Genomic DNA, 21,040 nt, shown 5'->3' with positions numbered 1-21,040 from the left:
AGTGAGCTGAATGAATAAATCAAACTTTAACGTAAAGATAGTTCAGAAATGAACATTAATATCATAATTACATTTTAATTCTAAATTCCAAGTATTGTTAAAGTCAACTATATAAACAAGAGATACACTAATGAGCAAAATTGTGGTTTTTTTCTATGTAGATTAGCATAAATTAGTAATATAAACCAGAATTCTCAGTTATTTCCAGAATCAGACTATCAGATTCCACATACATTGGATAAAATTCAATCTCATTTTCAATATATGGAGACTGTAAATTTTTTCTTCCTAAAATTTGCTATTGTCACCTTTTCCTAATACTTGCAAGAAGAAAAATAATCAATTTTAAGACTTCACACTTAGAGATTAAAAATAGCCAAGTGTATGATGTTTAAAAATATACTTTTCTGATTTTCTTCTAAGCATGTACCATCCTTTTATTTATGGAACATAATATTTTGAGGCATCCTGGAATGCATTAGAACAACAGTTTTTTTTTTCTTCATTTTCTTATGTAGTAATCATTTTAGCCATAATCCTAGAGTTAAAAAAATTGCAAAACCCGAATGGCTGTATAAATAAAGAATATTCTGGAATCTTACTCCATGCATTCCTTCATTAAAAACATAAGACTGTAACTATCCCCATTTAGTTTACATTTTAGAATTCTTAGATCGATTAAAAATGAAAAGCAAAGGCTTCTACTAAATTAAAGTGAATCGAACCTTCAATCTAAGTACAGCCCCAGAGCGTACATACCGCTGGGAGACACGATGACCGGCTGCAGAAGCCTTTGCTCTCCTCCTGGGGGAAGGTTCAGTGCAATGACAAGCACTGTTCCCAACGTGGTACCAACCCACAAACACGGGGAAGGAGAGGAATCCGCCTTTCGAGTAAAAGTCTCACAGAAATGAAGAGCAGAGATTGCTTCTCGGGATTCTTTATCAATGCTGGTCACGCTCGAACTCCGTGATCGGCTGAAGGAATTATCTTTTATATCTGAAAGGGTTTAAAATGTTGTGAGACTGTTCAACTTATAAAATACCACGTCTTTTTGTTTAGTATAAATTTGGTCAAATAATGAATCTGCAAAAAGACAAAATCTATAGCATATTTAATTTTAATTGAAAAGAAAAACAATTTACTTTTAAGTCAATAATTTTTTCCTTTGCTTGAATATAAAATCTAAACGCATAAACCCACACTTCTCAGATCTGAGCTGGGTGTATTTCAGTGCATTTCCGGCTGTGTGGTCTTTATGGTTTTTGGTGCAGCTCTCTTGCTCTCCTGGCTGCTTCTCTAACCTCAGCCTTTTCTCATGGTGCTGTTTCTTCCTTTGGTAACACAATTTCACGACTAGGTAGAACTCGAGAAGTGTGGGTCTTTTCAATTTTCTACATTTTAAAAATGCATTTAGACGTACTCTAATTCTACCTTCAAATGTCTTGTATGATGGACTTTTTCTCCAAATCTGTCCATATGAAAACCTCTAATCCACAAAAATTTAGCTTTCATTTTTCTTGAATGCCATGTTAACTGTAATCAACATTCTTCTACTGCATTTTTCATCAAAATGCATAACTGGTACCTGGCTCATACTTACCTGGAGACAGGTATATCCCCCTTACCTGGCTCTGTCTGTAGTGACAGGGATACTAATAAATCACACTAATAAAGCCTCTCTTGTCTTCAGCTGCCTCCTTCCCTATGGCCAATCTCAAGTCTGTCTCAAGCTCTGGCCTCTTTTCTCTTGGAACTGCATTGCCAAATGCTTACGGAAAATGCTTGTTCTGTCATGTCTCACTATGCAAAATCAAACACATCATTTCCCCAAAGCTCTCAATTCTTCTGATGGTACTGTTTATATTAATGACCCTCCTGGGAACAACACTTAAAATGAGTTGCAGTTTTGGTTCTTCCCTTTCACTTTACCTATACCTTAAGGGGATGCCAAGCCCTATGTTATTTTTTTCCCATGTTCTGTTTCCTTCTCCCATCACCAATCAACTTCCATCGCCCTGCGTTCAGGCCTTCAGCACATTCATCTAGACGACTGCACGATTCCCAAGTCATCTCCCTGCCTTTGCTCCGTCGCTGTTCTAACACAGCTCAGGTTTTATAAGGTACAGGATTCTATCACCTCTGTTTAAAAATCCTCAGTGGTTCCTCTGTATTTGATCATGCTGATAATCTCACTCAGGTGTTTAAGACTCTCCACAAATTATCTCCCACCGCCCCTCCTGGCCCTGTCTTCCAGTGCTGCCCTGCTCCGTTCACTGCGGGAAACACACCGAGACATTCAGTGCTCTCCACACACACACCACACTTACCTACTTTTAGACCTTTGCTTGTGATTTTCTTTCTGATTAGACCTTTCTCTACCTATCAAGGTCATGCTTACTCTTCATCCCAGGTACTGTCATGTTCATGAAGTTCATCCTAATTCATAAACCATATATAGTTTTTCTCTTTTTTTAATCTCGATAGCTTTTTTTCTCTCTCCTATGGCACTGATAATACATTTGTTCTGTAGTTATTTCTGACTTGTCTGAGGCCTTGCTCTGAAGTGATTGTTAAGTTGCTTGAGTAGAAGGGCTGTGTTGTTTTGATGCCCTGCAGAATTTATCATGGTGCCTTGCATATGAAAGTATTCAATAAATACTTGCTGAAGACAGAACTGTAGTTGAAAGTATCTAAACCAATGTTTCTGCTGTACGATTGGGCTATATTAAAATTTCCAGTAGCTTCTACCGTCACATCTAGCAAATCCTTCCTCAAATCACACGCTTTCATCGCTATCGTGAAAGAAATGACTTTATAATGTTATGAAATATAAAAAACACGTTAAAGTCTTCTAAGTGGTATTTTATTAAAAAAGGTATAACTGAATCCTATGTATACTTCCCCAAAGCTTTTTGTAATCAAATTTAGATTCACAGATTGAAAAATATTCTCCCAAATAATAATTATATACAACATAATTTTGATTATAGCTAGCCTCTGAAAACAATAAAGCTACTAGTTATGACAACAGCGTGGGTCATTTCTAACTACAGTTTCTAAAAATGTCTTTCTTTCCCCCGAGATTGTCCTTCCTGTTACAGATTACGACACAGTAGAAAAGAACTACTTACTGCAAATGAAACAACTTTCCATAAGCAATAGCTCATTACTGGATGAGTCTGTAATACGATGCTGATTCCAAATGTTAACTCTTTATAGTTTCCAAAGTTATTTTAGTAAAATAACAGAAATTTTAAATCTTCCAATGATAAAATATTTGTTACTTTAATAAAACATACACATACAAGGTGAACAAAGATATATTTTCAGTTGTGATCAGCGATAAAAATGGAAATCAATGATACAAGAAAATTTGATAAAATAAATTTCAAAGTAAATTAACCTGTGCAAAAACTCTTACTGATATCTATTAAAATTACAAAAGGTGATTCACAACAATCTAGACTTCAAATGTTAATTCATAGGCCAAACAAATAGTGCTTTAATTTAACGGACTAATTTAACTATATAATATTTATAAACTACAATTACATTTTTATTATATGACTTGTCTACAAAAATTAGATTACTAAAGAAAGTCCTAAGGCGAGGTCCATAAGGGAAAGGGAGCTGAATGAGAAGCACCGTTGAACGTACAGAGTTAGGCTGCTTATTCTATCTGCCTAGAACCGTCCGAAAACAAGTGACAATGTTCAGCAGTTCATGAATTACATCTTCACTGACTGCTAAGTTAGATGCTGTGGGTCTTTGTGGTTCGAATTTGAGAAATTGGGCACGCTAAACAAATGGAACAGAAATTTTAATTTTAATTCTAGTAATAACAGCAGAAATGAAAATGAAAACAGCTACCACTAAGCAAGGACTACTGTGTGCTACACACTCTCATAACGCTTTACAGTGATCATTTTATTGAACCCACATAACAACCCTGAAAAGTATTATCATCACAATATAACAAATAACAGAGGCTTGGACAGGTTAAGTGACTCGTCCGGGATGACAAAGCTAGTCAACGAAGAGTCAGGATTTGTGCCCATGTCCCAGTCTAAATCTTTCCGTTAGGCAACTCCAGATAGACATGGGGTTAGTCACATGACTGATATTATATGAGTGGAGGGTTTTGGTTAATATCGAGTATTCAAGTTCAGTCTTTAGATATACACAAAAAATACTTGAACATGTGGTTTTTCTGGCAGATCTAAACGCAGATAAAATTTGTCATTAATGCCTCCATCCAGCTCTATCTGATACAAGCATGTCATAAAATCATTGCTTTCATGATACTCTCTGGATGCCTAGAACATTCTACTTGTGTATACTACCCTCTCTTCCCCACACAGAGCCTTATGCAACAAAATGCTACATTCTCTAATCAAAACATAATGCCAAGAGGTGAGTTTGGTCAGGGTAAAAATTAGGACAAAACACTAATCCACATCAAGGTATATAACCGTTTGATGTTTTGCCTCCTGTGGCTGACACTTGAAAGGGACATCAGAAGTCTCACACGATCACCACGGTCCCTGAGCTGTGGGCCGTGGAATCTGGGATGGCGAAGCTATACTGAAAATGCAGTGCTGCACAATTTCCCCATAAGCAACAGTGAATTCCATTCACAGACGCTTCCAGAGCTGCAGGCCAGTCCCACAGCCTCTGCTGTTTTAGCAACACCTGGCAGTTCGAGCCTATCTATCAACATAATTGTTTTTCCCCATTGACTCCTCGGCCAAGGTAAAACAATTACCAGCTAAGAAGCTCTATCAACAAATAGTCCTGCAGCACAATGACTTGAAGGGAAATTACTTTGGCAACATGGAGACTGTTTCAAGGTATATATCAACCAAAGTTATAATTGGCTTAGGGCATTGAACTATATGGGCATGCAAGCTAGAACATAAACTGAATAAAGATGACCTATAAAAGCATGCAGTATATACTTTGATTAAATTACTTATATAGTTTTTAAGTGGGAATATTCTTCAAAAAAATAATTATGATGTTTTTACTAAAAGTACTTCTATATGTGTTTTCTCAGATTTTTAAGATACTAAAAGACACAAAACAATTTTAACTAGTACTATTTAATGTTATTGAAATCATGGGCCTCTTTGAGAGTCTGAAGAAAACTCTGGATCCTCTTGTTGGGAAAAAATGAATAATGTAAGTCTCAGTTGTACTTGTATTCAAATTATATCCTTCATTTTTATAGTGAAGGAAACAGTGCCCTTCTCAAAGTATATGTTATCCTACATTCTAGGATAGATTCTTGTTCCCTTAACAGCAGTGATACTACAGAGTTCTACTAAATTGTTCTTCCTGTGTTCAGGAATGGAACCTTTCACTAATGACGGTGAAAGACACTATGCCTACTCATTGATAATCATATGCTTTCTATCAGTACAACTGAGATAAGACTATGATTTGGAAATGCTACAATTAGTATGGTAAAATGGACCAATACCTATGTTTGTACTATTCACAAAAAGATAATCAAGGAACCTAGAGAATAGTGAGAAGATGAGGTGGGTGAGCAAAGCAAGGGAGAAAATGTAGTTCTTTCTAAGAGAAAGATGGGTAAAATCATCCTTAGGCAGTCATACTTCTTATTCAATTAAAGGCAATAGAAATTTTTGAAGTTTAAAAAAAATTGATTTTAAAAAGAAACCCTGTTTTAGATTTATTACATGAAATCTTATTTTTATCTTTATTGAATTGTTATTGGTCCTTAGCCTGGAATATCAGAGTGCTGTTTTTGAGCTGGACATAAAGCAAAAGGAATTTGTGAATATATTCATTCTACTTTCCTAATGGATTAGTTGCATAGAAAGTGCTATACAAAAAGAAATATTTCTCAACTTATCACCAAAAAGTAATAATGATTCTTGAGGTTCACTGTAATACAGAAAACTAGTAATTTATTTCGAAAATATTAAATTCTTGTAAGTTTATAAATTGTAGAGTTCAAAATAAGTTTTCAGATGGTTAAATGAGATATAACAACCTTTAAAAGAAATTAATCTGAAATCACACACATTTTAATCTTATACAAAATTTTGTTTAGATATAAAGTATGAGAGAGCTGAGGAGACATACTATTTTGGTTTGCTTGAATTTATATTATAATTATCTATTATAATTCACAGATGGCATTCCAAAGGCTATTAATCCTTAAACATCTTAGTCATTTTAAACTTGATTTCTGATGAAAATCTAGTCTATGGTAATTTTAAATGTTCTGATTTTCTTGTCTTCCCATTAAAGGCAGTTTAACTACTATAGATTTTTATTTATTTATTTTACTTACCTAAGTCAGGCTTTAGGTCAGTAGGCAAGCTTAACTTCCTTGACATCTTTGCTGAAAAATAAAACGAATTTTTAAAGTTCTGAAAAATAGTTGATTCGTATTTATTAATATGAAGTACTCTTCAAGATAGAAGTGAATTTTTTATTACTAAATCTAGATGCTAAGGTAATTAAAATATGATTAATAATATTATGGGCGGAAAGTAAATCTTATTTTCAACTTTTTTCAAAAGTGTGTACTTACTTGATATAATATATCTTTGTGCACTTGAAGCTCTTACTTCAAGGAAGCCTTTTAAATTCTGTTAATTATTTCTTAGGCTCACAGCAAAGGGTTAGGCTTTTCTAAGAGAAGTCAAGTCATTTCCCAGAGGGAAGGTGTAGCAGATTACAACAATAGAGACATAAGACTGAGTTTGGGTAGATGATATAATAAAATCTTTCCAGCTCTTCATCTTCATAGCTATTGGGCTCATTATTTTTAAGTTAATCTCTAGAATATAGGACAAATCTATATCTACAATCAAATTAAAGGGTTTGATTATATCATAAAAATATCTGGCTCAACTGTTTCTTGATAAAAGTTAACACCTCTATTTACATTTCAGAGAAAAACAAAAAAACAAAGTCATGCTCAATCTAAAATTACAGTATTTACAAAAATGTAAACTACCGATATTTCTATTTAGCATTAGAATAATAATAAAGCCTATGTATAAACTTACTGGAATTCACTTTCCATCCTCAAAATCAGTTATTGCCTTAATCTAGGAAGTGACTGAAAGTTAGGAGTTGTTGAACTATATCTACTTTGTTAGTGGCAACGCATGCATAACAGAATAGGGCTTCCTATGTGAAACTCTGAAAAAGCATTTGTTTGTTAATACGTGAATGCGTATTTTGGGTTAAATTTTGGACTGTTAGGAGATATTTAAAGCACAGACCCTGCTAGTCCATAAGGGCGCCATGTAAACAAAGAGAAATCCAGTCATAGTACATAACTTCCACATCTAAAAAAATGACAAATTCAGCGTTAGGAAAGCGGCATTAGGCAAACTGAGAAGGGAAGGGGGAAAATCAAGTTTCCACTTCTAAGCTTCATTAATCTAATTAGCATCTTTAAAAAACAACAATGGATCAAATATATGAATCAGTCTTATCCCATTTCACCTAGACTTCATCAATCTCACTTAAAAGATAAAATACAAAACTAAAATAGCCAAATGATCTCACATAAATGGTTGCTATTGTATTTAACATCCAATTCCCTTAAAAGCAGAAGACATTATGCCCCCAAAACCATCTTATAGAATGCAATATTAAACACTTTTAAAAGAATTCACAGGTTTTCACCAAGGATTATAGACACAATGTACATAGACTGATAAATAATATCTATACAATGTACATCTATCTGAGGTAGGAAAATCAGTCTGGTACACCTAAAGAAACTCTTAGAATCAAATGACGTGGATGCCTCTCTGGACCCCACTACCCTGCTTTGATCCAGCTCTTCTAAGCCTTCAAGACCAGTGCTTACCAAGCTGGAATGTGCACACCAACCCCCTGGGGTCTAGCTGACCCAGATTCTGATTCTGTACTCCCGGACCAGGGCCTTCTGACAAGCTCCCAGGAGATAACGGACGCTGCTGTGTGTGGACCACTCTTTGAGCAGCAGGGGCCCTAGACTAAAAGCAACTTCAGGATAGGAATCAGGACTAATGCATCAAACCCAGTATGTATAGTATCTAATACGTCTACAACAAACATTCCTTGAACAAGCTTCAATAGCTAGTTTGTAAAATGTGAAAGTGTAAAGTAGAATGGCTACGGCTGGATTTGGAATCAGTTCAAATCCACTTCACCCAACTACTAGGTGTGTGACCTTGTGCCAACTACTATGCCTCTCTCTAAATCTCAAATTTCCTCATCTGTAAAATGAGGAGGGATAATAATGCCAATTTCAAAGTCGTCTTATATAAGATGATGTAAGCAAAGCACTGAGCATAATACCTGACACAGAGTATGGATTTGATAAATATTATTTATTAATAATAAAAAAATAGTATGATTTTTTTCATAAACTAGAAAATGCTATACAGATGAGCTACTAATATACTTGTAAACAACCCAGTGTTCCCTTATTCTAATTCTACGGTGGTATTCCAAGTAACTAAGACAAGAAAATTGAAAAAAACTTCAGGACATAAGTATAGAATGGCATGCACCTCTAGAAGTTCAACCTCTTTTAAGTTCATTTCAAAAACTAAATTCAATCTATAGCTAAACATAACAAAGAAGAGAAATAACCTGAGTAATTTGTAAGCTATATCACAGTATTCATCTATTAAGTTTACCCCTCATTAAATGATTAAATTAAAATATATGAAGTAAATACTCTATCAATTAGAAATGTATCTGTCGAAGCTTTCATTAATAACCATATTTTTTTGCCAAAAAAATTTCACTAGCATAAAATTTCCTTCTGAATTTCCTAAGTGTATGCTTTTAATCTCTCTCAAGATTTCTACTAGAAATTCTCTTACATAACTTCTCACATATTTTAAAAGTTTATGTTAGTCCTTTCCATGAGATAAAATTTTTTGTCTAGCACTACTTAATTTATCATGTAAAAAAAACTGAATATAACTAACCAGCTTTCAAATAATTCTTCAGTTGGTTTAATTCTGGCATTTTATTAAGACGTTAAAACCACATACAAAAATGAGGAGGTAGATTTTCTGAATATAGCCACTGTACTATAAACGTCACATGATTTAATTACCGAGTCTATTATTTCCTCCTGAAATGCTTTGCAATTGAAGACCCAAAACCTGACCACCCAATCATAGTGTTCAATCAAAAGATATTTAAGCCTCACTGCTGTTACATTTGGATATAATTTTAAGCAATCTTCTTAAATATAGATCTTGAAATGACAAAATGTTAAAAGATTAACCTTCGTTATTTTGTGTTAATTCTAGTTATCAATTAATATTATAAAAAAAGATACAGAACCAAGAGTTTTGATGAGTAGAGAAACATTTTTGTTGCATGTAGAGGTGGGATCAGGGCAGAGGGATACTTACTTATTCATCTATTAAATATTTACTGGACACATGGCAGCAATGTGCCAGAAGGCAGGGATTTCCTGCCCTACAGGAGCTCACAGCCCCTCGGAGGAAACAAATAACTCCAATGCAATGTAGCAACTAGTCGCAACAGAGGCAAGCAAAAGGTACTAATTAGAGTACACTGCCTTTATACCCATCTCAGTCTGGAATACTTATCTAAGAATCTGGGATATGAAGACAACGCCAGCAAGGAACAGTTTAGACTTTGTAGATTTTCACAAAACAATATGTTCCCCCAACATTATTTTGTTGACAGTATATTTCTTTTGATGTAAAATTTGCAGACAAATGCACAAACCTTAAATGCATACTCACTGAGTTTTGACCACGTATACACCTGTGTAACTCAAACCCTTAGCAAGATATAGAACTTGATCATCACTCCAAAAAAGTCACGCATGCTCCTTTCCAATCAATTCCTGCCCTCATCCCCAGAAATGACCACTGCTCTGATGTTTTTCCCACCATCAGTCAATTTTGCCCATTCTAGAACTTCAAATACATAAAATCATGATATAAACTCTTGTGTAAGGCATCTTTCAGTCAGGATAATGTTTTTTATCTTCTTCCCAAAATATTTTAAAGCTTACATTCTTTTTTCAATGCACAAAATGAGAATTTTTAGATGAAAAAAATACATAGTCTCAATTCATAGATTCATAGGCAATATCAGATTAACATTCTCTTACTGTTCCGCTACACACATGCATTTTATCTTTAAGCATTTTTGAAATATGTGTTCTTTACAGAAAACTTGGAAAATATAGAGAAAATAAGCTCATCATAAATGCTTATCATCAAGAGGCAACATTTTTACATATTTCCTGCCAGTCACTTTTTAAAATCAATTTATACAGTTGAGATGAACTACAATATACAAATCCGTATCCTGCTCTTTTCCACTATTAAAACAAGCATATTCTTATATCAACTGTTGGTATATTTTAATGGATGCATACTTATCTATGTGAACACTTATTGACCAATAAGGTGTTTTCCAATATATATGGCAACAAAACATGTACATAAATATTTGCATATATTTTGGGTTATTTCCTTAGGAGAAAGTCCCACAGGGGACAACCATTGCCTGTACAACTCCCTCAACCCTCAAGGTCTTCTCAAGTATGTCTTTAAGAGTATGTTGTTTTTACGTTGAAATGAAAGGCACATAAGCATGATACTTTACAAGCTTCTGGTTGGATGAAAACAAAGAACATACATCAGGGAAAATTCGGCAATACGTAAACGTTCTGGCTCGTGACTCCTCAAAACTCAAGTTGTCCCATTTTTTTTACTGTATTGAGAGCAGCTGAGAAATCAGCAGCTAGATTGATCCCTGCCTACCTCTGTATCTTGTCTATTTCTCATGGATGCTTATGGGGAGGGAGAGAGAAAGGGGGGGGAAAACTTAAATCCTTGGTGCTTCACACTGCATAGTTTGTATTTATCTGTCTTCAGGTTCCACAGCCCTTCCTTCTCTAGTCTCTCCACCCAGGGATACTAAACCCATCAAGTAAATCTATCATGTCAGATCCTGAACCTTTCGGAACTAGAATTCATTTTATTCGTTATAAAGTTTCTATTTTCTCTGCTGATATTCTCCATCCGTTCACTCATTATGACCATTTTTCCCTTTCAGTACTGCAACATATTAGTGGCAGCTGCTTTAGAATCCTTGACTGCTAATTTCAACATAGGTCATCTTGAGGTCTGTTTCTACTGACTGATTTTTTTTGTTCTTGATTATGGGTCTCATTTCTCCTACTTTTGATTTTGAATCTCTATTTCACATACTTAGGAACTTTTGACTGAATGCTGGGCATAGTTGGAACGTCTGTTGAAGGGAGTCTGGACTATATTGTCAACCTTGAGTTTTGTTCCGCCATGCAGTTAAATTACTGGTGGATCATTTCCGTTTTATCAGGCTTGGTTTTATTTCGGTTTGAACTTAGTTCTAGGGTATGGCTTTCATGCTAAGAAGTGAAACTTACTCTTAAGGGGTGGCCTTTATGGGGTATCAACAGAAGGACCAAGGTGCTCAGCAAGGTCTAACCGCAACAAGCCCTAACACCGCAGGACCACTGGTACCACTGGTCAGCTTTCAGCCCCCCGCAGGTGGCTGCTACTAGGTCTTGAGTCTAGCCCAGCTGACGTGCAGCCCAGCCCCGAGGCAAGGACCAGTGTTGAACCCCACAGACTTCAGGAATTCCCTTCCAAGGAGTTCCTGCTTCACCAACGCCACGCACTTCAGCAGCCCAGGACTGAGACTGCAACTCCCCTCGGGCCCCGCCCGCCCTGCACTGCAACAGGAGAGTGTTCTGTGGCAGAAGGCTGGGGAGACCGTGGGGCTCGCCTCATGTTTTTCCTTTCTCTCGAGGATGACAGTCCTAGACCGCCTGTTGCTCGATGCCTGGAAAGAAGAGCCTCATATAGTTTGACTAGTTTTACAACTGTTTTCTGTGGGAGGCTAAGTCTCAAACCTAAGGTCTAAAGTCGAAATTTAGGCTAAATGTTTGTATCTTTCAATTTTTGTGACTACTTCAGGAGAATATACTTGTTTTCAGGTCTGTTTAGTCAACCTCCTTGGGGGCAGGTCCACAACAGGCAGACCCCCCTCTGAGAACCTCTCTTCAGTCCCCCGGGCTTATACTCCGGACTCTGCTATGGTTTTGTGATGAAGCAGCCTTTATCCAGCAATTTTCTGATGCCCATTTTTTTTACTTCTCGAGAGTCTCAGAAGCACTTGCCAATCCAGTAACCACGCCAGCTGATTTCATTGCACTTACAAAGAAACTTCTGCTCATGCTTTGAAGTTACTCAACTTTCCTGAGACTTTCAGACTGAAGACATACGATTTGAATGAGTTCTTGGAAGACAAACTGCCTGTCTTTCTCTTCTTCAACTGTGTATTCTTCAACTCTTGCCCCTTGCACTTCGTACCTTCCTTGCTTTGAAATCCTTTGTCACTAGAGAGCATAAACAGCTCTCTTTTTCCATGCGTGTGTCCACAGCAAAAACAATGAGAATGACAGTCTAGAACTTTCTTCAATCTGAGGAAAACTGGCATCAGAGATATGTTCTCAGCAAGCTGTTAACCTGAGTCTTTGCTCTCTCTTTTTGGAAGCCTGAATGAGAATATCAAGCCGGCTGGCTGAGTAAGCAGTGAAGAGCTGCATTTGCTTGGCAGGAATCGTGAAGTTACACCTGATCACAACCAAGTCTGCAATGGTAGTTTCAATACCAAGGAAAGACGCATGATGCTCAAGAGAAGCAAATCACAAGGAAAGAGGACCGCCTGGACCATGATACCACAGACAACAATGTCGTCATGGTTGATGCTTTTCAGTTCTTTGCAACTGTAGAAATCTCGAAACTTTCTCAATTACAGAGATTCTTATTGCTTCTTTGAAATTAAACAGATGTCTTATAATTTTCCTTTAGTTTTTCTACCCACTGTGTTCCACATCTTATTTTTCTAAGGAAAGTTACTTAAAAGAAAGAAAAACAGAACCATTACTCCTGCTTTTTAGAATTTGACTTTTATCGTAAAAAGCATACCAACAACAAAAGGGGAAACAACTTATTATTATGACAGTATGAAAAAGAGGCCAAGAAAGCAAACTGATCTTTGTTTATACCAACATTCAACAATTAGAATAAAGTGACAGTATCACTTTTCTCAACACCTGCAGAGATTCAGCGCCACTCTCTTCAAGGATAATGTTGAAATGTATGCATGTTAAACAAAACAACTGAAATAGTAAATGAGACTAAAAATTAGCTTAGTAGGATACGGTAAGGAATCCAGGCAGGAAAGTGAAACCAAGAAGCGAAGAACCAAGTTCTCATCACTTGTCACACATTATTTCAATAGCCATTAGAACTAATGAAATCAGCGTCTATCTCTCACAATAGACTATAAACTCCATGAGTTTACGGACAGAATTTATCTTGCAAAATACTGCACCTATGTTTGTGTCTAGCACTTAATGCTTGTTCAATAAACATGGCGGTGAACAAATACGTAAATGAATAAACAAAAACCATCCCTGGAATTTTACTTCTATAAAAAGAAGCTGACTTTCTTCACATACGAAATGAAATAAAGTTAAAAACGGGGCAAATTAAATAGAGGCCTATTAATCAAAAAGATGACTTTTGGAAATATGGAGCACATATCCATTAACTGAAATGGAGGGGAACTTTTAAAGAGATACTAATACCTGTCTCGTAAAGATCTGGCTATAACAAGTTCTTTTAATTGTTGAACTCCTCGAGCTTTTGTCTTCAATATTTTCCATAAATTCATAAAATTTAATATCTAGCATATCACCGTAATTAAACTCTGCAACATCTCAAAGAGCATTTTCTACAGAATAAAATGTAGTAAATAAACTTAACATAATAAGTGTTACCCCAATAATTGTTCCCCCAAAATTCATATGTTGAAGCCTCCAGCCCCTAGTACCTCAGAATGTGACCTCATTTGGAGGTAAGGTCTTTAAAGAGGTGATTAAGCCGAAATGAGGCTATTAAGAGTGGGCCCTAATCCAATCAGACTAGTCCTTATAAATAGAGGAGGAAATCTAGACACACAGAAACACCACGGGTGCATATGCACAGAAGAAAGACCATGTGAGGACACGGCGAGAAGGTGGCCACCCAAAAGCCAAGGAGAGAGGCCTCAGAAGAAACCAAACCTGCCGACACCTTGATCTCGGACTTCCAGTCTCCAGAACTATTCTAGAGGAAATAAATTTCTGTTGTGTAAGCCACCCAGTCTGTGGCATTTTGTTATGGCGGCCCTAGCAGATTAATACAAAAAGTAACGGCAGAACGAAAATTGCCACATTAACAGTTCTGCTCAAACAAGAGATGACAAAAATTATTTCAGCAACATAACTTTAATTTGGACTAATTTTCTTTATGTTAGGAAGCAAACAGCAAGTTATTTCTAGAAAGATCACAAAAAAGACGATGCTATAAAGCAATAAACACATACATAGTAAGTACTGGGATATAAAACATAAATAGACTTTGCTAAGCAGATTTTATTACGAAATTTGACAGAAAACACATTTGGAAATAGAATTAAAATTTGAATACATAATATGCCATACTCTTCAAATTTTAGTCATCCTGAAAAAGAAAAGAATTCACTTGAGAAACTCAGATTTGTATAATGGTTTTAAAGTACCTGCCTATGAACTTTAGTTCTTCACCAATTAAGGGTAACTAACAACCTTCTTTCAAAGTAGAAAATATTAAAGTTACCTGCAAAAATGGTGTTACTGGGGGCCGGCCCTGTGGCATAGCGGTTAAGTGCGCACGCTCTGCTGCTGGCGGCCCAGGTTCGGATCCTGGGCGCGCACCGACGCACCACTTGTCAGGCCATGTTGTGGCAGCGTCCCATACAAGGTGGAGGAAGATGGGCACAGATGTTAGCCCAGGGCCAGTCTTCCTCAGCAAAAAGAGGAGGATTGGCATAGATGTTAGCTCAGGGCTGATCTTCCTCACAAAAAAAAGGGGGTATTACTGCACACTTGACTCATCTTCTCTTTCAAGACGAGCTTCTATTTTTCCAACAGCCATGTTGTGGATTAAGATGAACTTTTATAGATGTAACAGACACATTTTGGATTGAATATTGGGGAATATAAAGTAGAAATATCACTACTAATTTGAGTTTTATAATAATTAGAATAATTTTATATAGTATAGATAATTTATATATATATACATAACAACATACTACTTAATTAATTTGATACATACCTTTTCATTTATATGGCAAACTCTAAGGGGACCTCTGAGAATTTATCTTTCAATTTGTAATTATAAAAGAATGGGGAAGACAGCATAAGAAAAGGAGACCACATAACACGAGAGCAGGGACGTGCTATAGCAAAACAAGAGTCAAGAGACCTGCATTCTGGTCCTGACTGGATCATTACCACAGAACATTACTTTGGATATGTCACTTAACTTCTTTGAGACTCAATTTCTTTCCTTGAAAAATAAAGTGGTCTGAGTTACTTTAAAAGTGTAGAATTTAATAAGTTAGTGACTTAGAATATAATGACTAAGAAGAGATTTAAGTTGTGTTAGAACACTCGAATTTAAAAAAGGAATCACATTCAGGTACAAGAGAACTCAGGAAAACAGCACTTGGACTAATGAACATTATCTTCATTCAAACTGACTTCAAAAATTACTTCAGTTTTGGTGAGAAAGAAAATTAATCATTACCCAAGTAACTGCTAACTCAGAAACTGAGAGACAGAAAGGGCCTTGGAGGTATAATCCTCTCTGCATTAACAAATACCATATGGAAGCTCACTAGTACAGAGCCTAGAACTTAGGAGGTATGCATTTCACGGAGCTGTTTGTGCTATCTGTTTTGACACAGCACTCAGTGAAGTCACCACACTTCTGAATCTTTCTTCTTTAGTCTCTAGTATTATTTCCCCCTCACAGCCTCACGTAATCAATTTGATGATCATTCCTTCTATATGAAAATTAGTAATAAAATGGGACATGGGCAAGGTTGTAGACTACAGGATCTAGCTAGAAATCTACTTTCCGAATGAAAGAGCATCATAATGAAATAGAACTAATGATCTTTAGGGTTAGGGCTAACCCTAACCCTTGATAAAAGGGTCCATAGTTTTCGCAGATTCTCCAATACCTGCTTCAGCTAGACTTAAAAAAAAGACCTCAGGTTTCACGAGGGGACAAATAAGAGTACATTGTTGACACTAACAACGAAGTAGCAGAAAGAGAAATTAAGAATACCATCCCATTTACAATTGCAACAAAAAGAATAAAATACCTAGGAATAAACTTAACCAAAGAGGTGCAAGATCTGTACACCGAAAACTATAAAACATTTCTGAAAGAAATTGAAGAAGACACAAAGAAATGGAAAGATATTCCGTGCTCTTGGATTGGCAGAATTAACATAGTTAAGATGTCCATACTTCCTAAAGCCATCTATAGATTCAATGCAATCCCTATCAAAGTTCCAACAACATTTTTCACAGAAATAGAACAAAGAATCCTAAAATTTATATGGAACAACAAAAGACCCCGAATAGCTAAAGGAATCCTGAGAAAAAAGAACAAAGCTGGAGGTATCACACTTCCTGATTTCAAAATATACTACAAAGCTATAGTAACCAAAACAGCATGGTACTGGCACAAAAACAGACACACTGATCAATGGAATAGAATCGAAAGCCCAGAAATAAACCCACATGTCTATGGACAGCTAATCTTTGACAAAAGAGCCAAGAACATACAATGGGGAAAAGAAAGTCTCTTCAACAAATGGTGTTGGGAAAACTGGATAGCCACATGCAAAAAAATGAAAGTAGACCCTTACCTTACACCATACACAAAAATTAACTCCAAATGGATTAAAGACTTGAATGTAAGACCTGAAACTGTGAAACTTCTAGAAGAAAACATAGGCAGTACGCTCTTCGACATCGGTCTTAGCAACATCTTTTCAAACACCACATCTGACCGGGCAAGAGAAACAATAGAAAAAATAAACAAATGGGACTACATCAAACTAAAAAGCTTCTGCACAGCAAAGGAAACCATCAACAAAATGAAAAGACAACCTAACAATTGGGAGAAGATATTTGCAAACCATACTTCTGATAAGGGCTTAATCTCCAAAATATATAAAGAACTCATGCATCTCAACAACAAAAAAACTAACAACCCAATTAAAAAATGGGCAAAAGACCTGAACAGACATTTCTCCAAAGAAGATATACAGATGGCCAACAGACACATGAAAAGATGTTCAAAATCACTAACTATCAGGGAAATGCAAATCAAAACTACAATGAGATATCACCTCACGCCCGTCAGAATGGCTATAATTAACAAGACAGGAAACAATATCTGTTGGAGAGGATGTGGAGAGAAGGAAACTCTCATACACTGCTGGTGGGAGTGCAAACTGGTGCAGCCACTATGGAAAACAGTATGGAGATTCCTCAAAAAAGCAAGGATAGAACTGCCATATGATCCAGCTATTCCACTGTTGGGTAATTATCCAAAGAACTTGAAAACACCAATTTGCAAAGGTACATGCACCCCTGTGTTCATTGCAGCGTTATTCACAACAGCCAAGACTTGGAAGCAACCTAAGTGCCCATCAAGGGACGAATGGATAAAGAAGCTGTGGTATATATACACAATGGAATACTACTCAGCCATAAGAAACGATGAAATCCAGGCATTTGTGACAACATGGATGGACATTGAGGGTATAATGCAAAGTGAAATAAGTCAGAGGGAGAAGGTCAAATACCGTATGATTTCCTTCATTAAGTAGTAGATAATAACAACAATAAACAAACACATAGGCACAGAGATTGGATTGGTGGTTACCAGAGGGGAAGGGGGGAGGGAGGAGGGTGGAAGGGATAATTCGGTACATGTGTGTGGTGATGGGTTGTAATTAGTATTTTGGTGGTGAACATGATGTAATCTATGCAGAAATAGAAGTACAATGATGTACACCTGAAATTTTTACAATGTTATAAACCAATAAAAAATAAATAAATAAAGCCTTTGTGAAAGACAAAAAATAAATAAATAAATAAATAAATTAGGAACAGGTAAAATTATAAATATCACTGGAAATTTTATTTGCTTGGGTAGTCCTAGTACCTGAAAAACAAATTTCTAAGTATATAGTACTTCTTGACCATCTGTTTAATTTCTTAATTCACCAGCAGTATAATTTTGAATATTAAAATCTTAGTGTACCAAAATAAAAAAAAAAAAAAAAAAAAGAAAAGGTTAATCTGTGGTTTCAAAATCTACCAAACAACGTTAGCATCTGGACTCTATTCTACTAATGAGGTATTAATCAAATTTTTCATGATATCCTTAACAAAAATATATATTTTAGGACTATTTTTATACAAACTTAAAATAACAAAAAGCTTTACAGAATTTTACACTTCCAGAGTTTTACAAAATATAAATAATGAGCAAATAAAAAATTGATAACCAATCTTATTTTCTACATGATTTATGGAAATTGCTAATACTACAGGAAAGTTACTGATTTGGGAAATGCTGGTCACTAAGATTTTACTCATAAAAATTAATCATGAACAGGTAAAGCAAATCACTTTCTGTGTATCACATGCACGTATCCTTTAGGGATATTGCAAGTGCATTATATTGTTCTGTATTTTTGCTGCTAGACTCATGAGACTGAAGTTATGTCTTTTTAGGCTGCTGTTCTTATGCAGGAGGAAAGAAGTCACTGTCAGTATCATCCACTTGCACTGGCCGTCAGTCAGCAAACAGCGAGGCACTGGTAGATGGGCAGAGGACTTGTCTGTTTGCTCTGGTTACTTTCCCTTGAGTCTGGTCTCTGAGGAAGGTGGACTTGGGGCACTGTATACTATGCTTGGGTGATGGGTACCAAGATAACATCCACGATCTGGTGCTAGGACAGAACTTCATATAATCCATCTCCTTTGTCAGGTTACCATGTAGACAGAACAGGGCCATAATCAGATTACCTAGTTACAGATCACACAATGGATTTGTTTCTGCATCCTTACAGCCGGCAGTAAATTGTCTTCAGAGGTAATATAGCACAGGGTCGAAGAGGACAAACGGTGGGGTCGCACTCCCTGGGTGCAAATCCTGGCGCTGTCATTCGCTGGCTGTGTCACCAACAGATACATTACTTACACTCTCTCTCTCAGTTTCCTCATTTGTAAAACAGGGAAATAAAAGTCAGTAGCTCTTTGGCATTATTGAGTGGATTATATACGAAAAATTATCTATAAAGGGCTGGCACAGTGCCAAGAAAATTGTAACTGTTAAGTATACTTTTTGATTTTTATTTTTTTTGATGAGGAAGATGGGCCCTGAGCTAACATCCATGTTCATCTTCCTCTATTTTGTGTGTGGGACGCCGCCACAGCGTGGCTTGATTAGTGGTGCGTAGGTCCACGCCCGGGATCCGAACCTGCGAACCCTGGGACCACAAAGCTGAGCATGCGAACTTAACCACTAAGCCACTGGGCCGGCCCCTGTTAAGCATACTATTTAAAAAAAATGATTGTTATCATCTCAGCCATCCTGTTGGGCAGTAAAGAAAAAGGTAGGGGGGTTCATTTTCCACTTGGGTTAGATTGTAAAGTGAAAATGGCATCCTGCAGCACCCCCAACCCACCTCTCCAATATGACACCAGCAGGAGTTACTTTTAAAGAACAGACGAAACTTAAGAGACAAAGTTTCAGAGCCAAGACATCCAGCCAGCCCTCCACACAAGGCAGTTCTTCCCGTGCAAACCTTGGAGGTTCCGGGCTTCATTCTTATGCCTTCCCGTATTAGGTCACAGCACAACTGCCTAAAGATGAAGCTATAAACATTTGTAGATTGAGGAGGAGGGAGGTGACAATCTTCTAAGGTTCCGGGTACGTCAGAGTAAGTACGGGACTGGATGACAGGGAACACAGTCAGGTCAGAATGGTCAAGGAGCCCTAGCACATCTAACACCACGAGCTTCACACGGAAAACACATCTTGACAGAGAGGTCTTCAGGAGATGCGATAAATTTTTTTCCGATGTTCCATTGACATTTTATGTGTTTTTCAATAACATATTTTATGCTCAGTCTTATTACACAACTAGACACTAATGCAGGGAGATAAACTGTCATTTTTTTAAACTGCAAAAACCTTGACAGTCTAAAATGGGGCAGTCTCCACTCGAATGAAGAAAAAATTGAGAAGTAGGCTTTCCTTCTATATACTTTGGGATACATCTTGGGATTAAAAACACACTGAAAAATTCCAACCAAAAACAAACAAAATTACATAAAAGGGATATAATAGTGGTTTCTGAAGACAAAAAATAATTATACATAACTGTGTAACTAACATAAGTTTGAATAGTTGAATCAAGTTAACATGTTTCCCAAAAACATAACTACAGAAACTGGCATGACAGAAGAAAAACTTGCCAATAACATAAAAAGAATGCAAGAACATTATCAAAGAACTATCCTTCCAATAATGTTCTCAGTCCTAAGAAATTTATTAATTGAAGTCTTTCAAATATTCAAGGTCAGACATTCCATATTACATATTCTATTAAAAACACAGAAAACAAAAAAAGAAAGCTAGTCAGTACATTTAAAAAAGCAAACATAATCTCAGGATCAAAAATCAAACAGAGAAATTATTCAAAAAAATTTAATTATGTACAAAGTCTCTTTCATGCAAGGTAAAATTCCCAGGTAATTAAATTTTAGAAGTTCTTTGGTAAACTATACATAGGAAAGTCCCTTCTAACTTTTTACATTATATGATGGTAAAAGAACTTCTAAAGTACTATTAAGATAGAATATACTACAAAGGAAATTAGTTGAAAAAATATTATGCTCTAGTGCCATTACATAATTAAAATGATTTAATTATTACCAACTGATTCACTAAAAAACCACAAATATAAAGAGGTAAATAATCAATTTTCTACAAATGAAGAGCCCTTTGCCCAAGAACAAACCACCTTATTTAAAAAA

The 21,040-nt window shown here is 36.1% G+C and overlaps 1 protein-coding gene across 5 annotated transcripts in view; it reads right to left on the bottom strand.

Moving 5' to 3' along the window:
- STXBP5 (syntaxin binding protein 5) overlaps positions 1-21,040 on the bottom strand; it is a 168,538-nt gene that overhangs the window by 22,561 nt on the left and 124,937 nt on the right. For all 5 annotated transcript variants that reach the window (XM_058534243.1, XM_058534244.1, XM_058534239.1 and 2 more), the window contains 2 exons: positions 6,329-6,379; positions 760-999 (listed from right to left, as the gene is read on the bottom strand). In XM_058534243.1, the coding sequence (XP_058390226.1) occupies positions 760-999; positions 6,329-6,379 (291 nt within the window). The remainder of the gene's footprint in view (positions 1-759; positions 1,000-6,328; positions 6,380-21,040) is intronic.

The sequence above is a fragment of the Diceros bicornis genome, chromosome 39, assembly GCF_020826845.1.
Source record: "Diceros bicornis minor isolate mBicDic1 chromosome 39, mDicBic1.mat.cur, whole genome shotgun sequence".
Taxonomy (NCBI): domain Eukaryota; kingdom Metazoa; phylum Chordata; class Mammalia; order Perissodactyla; family Rhinocerotidae; genus Diceros; species Diceros bicornis.
This window is presented reverse-complemented; position numbering and strand designations above follow the sequence as displayed.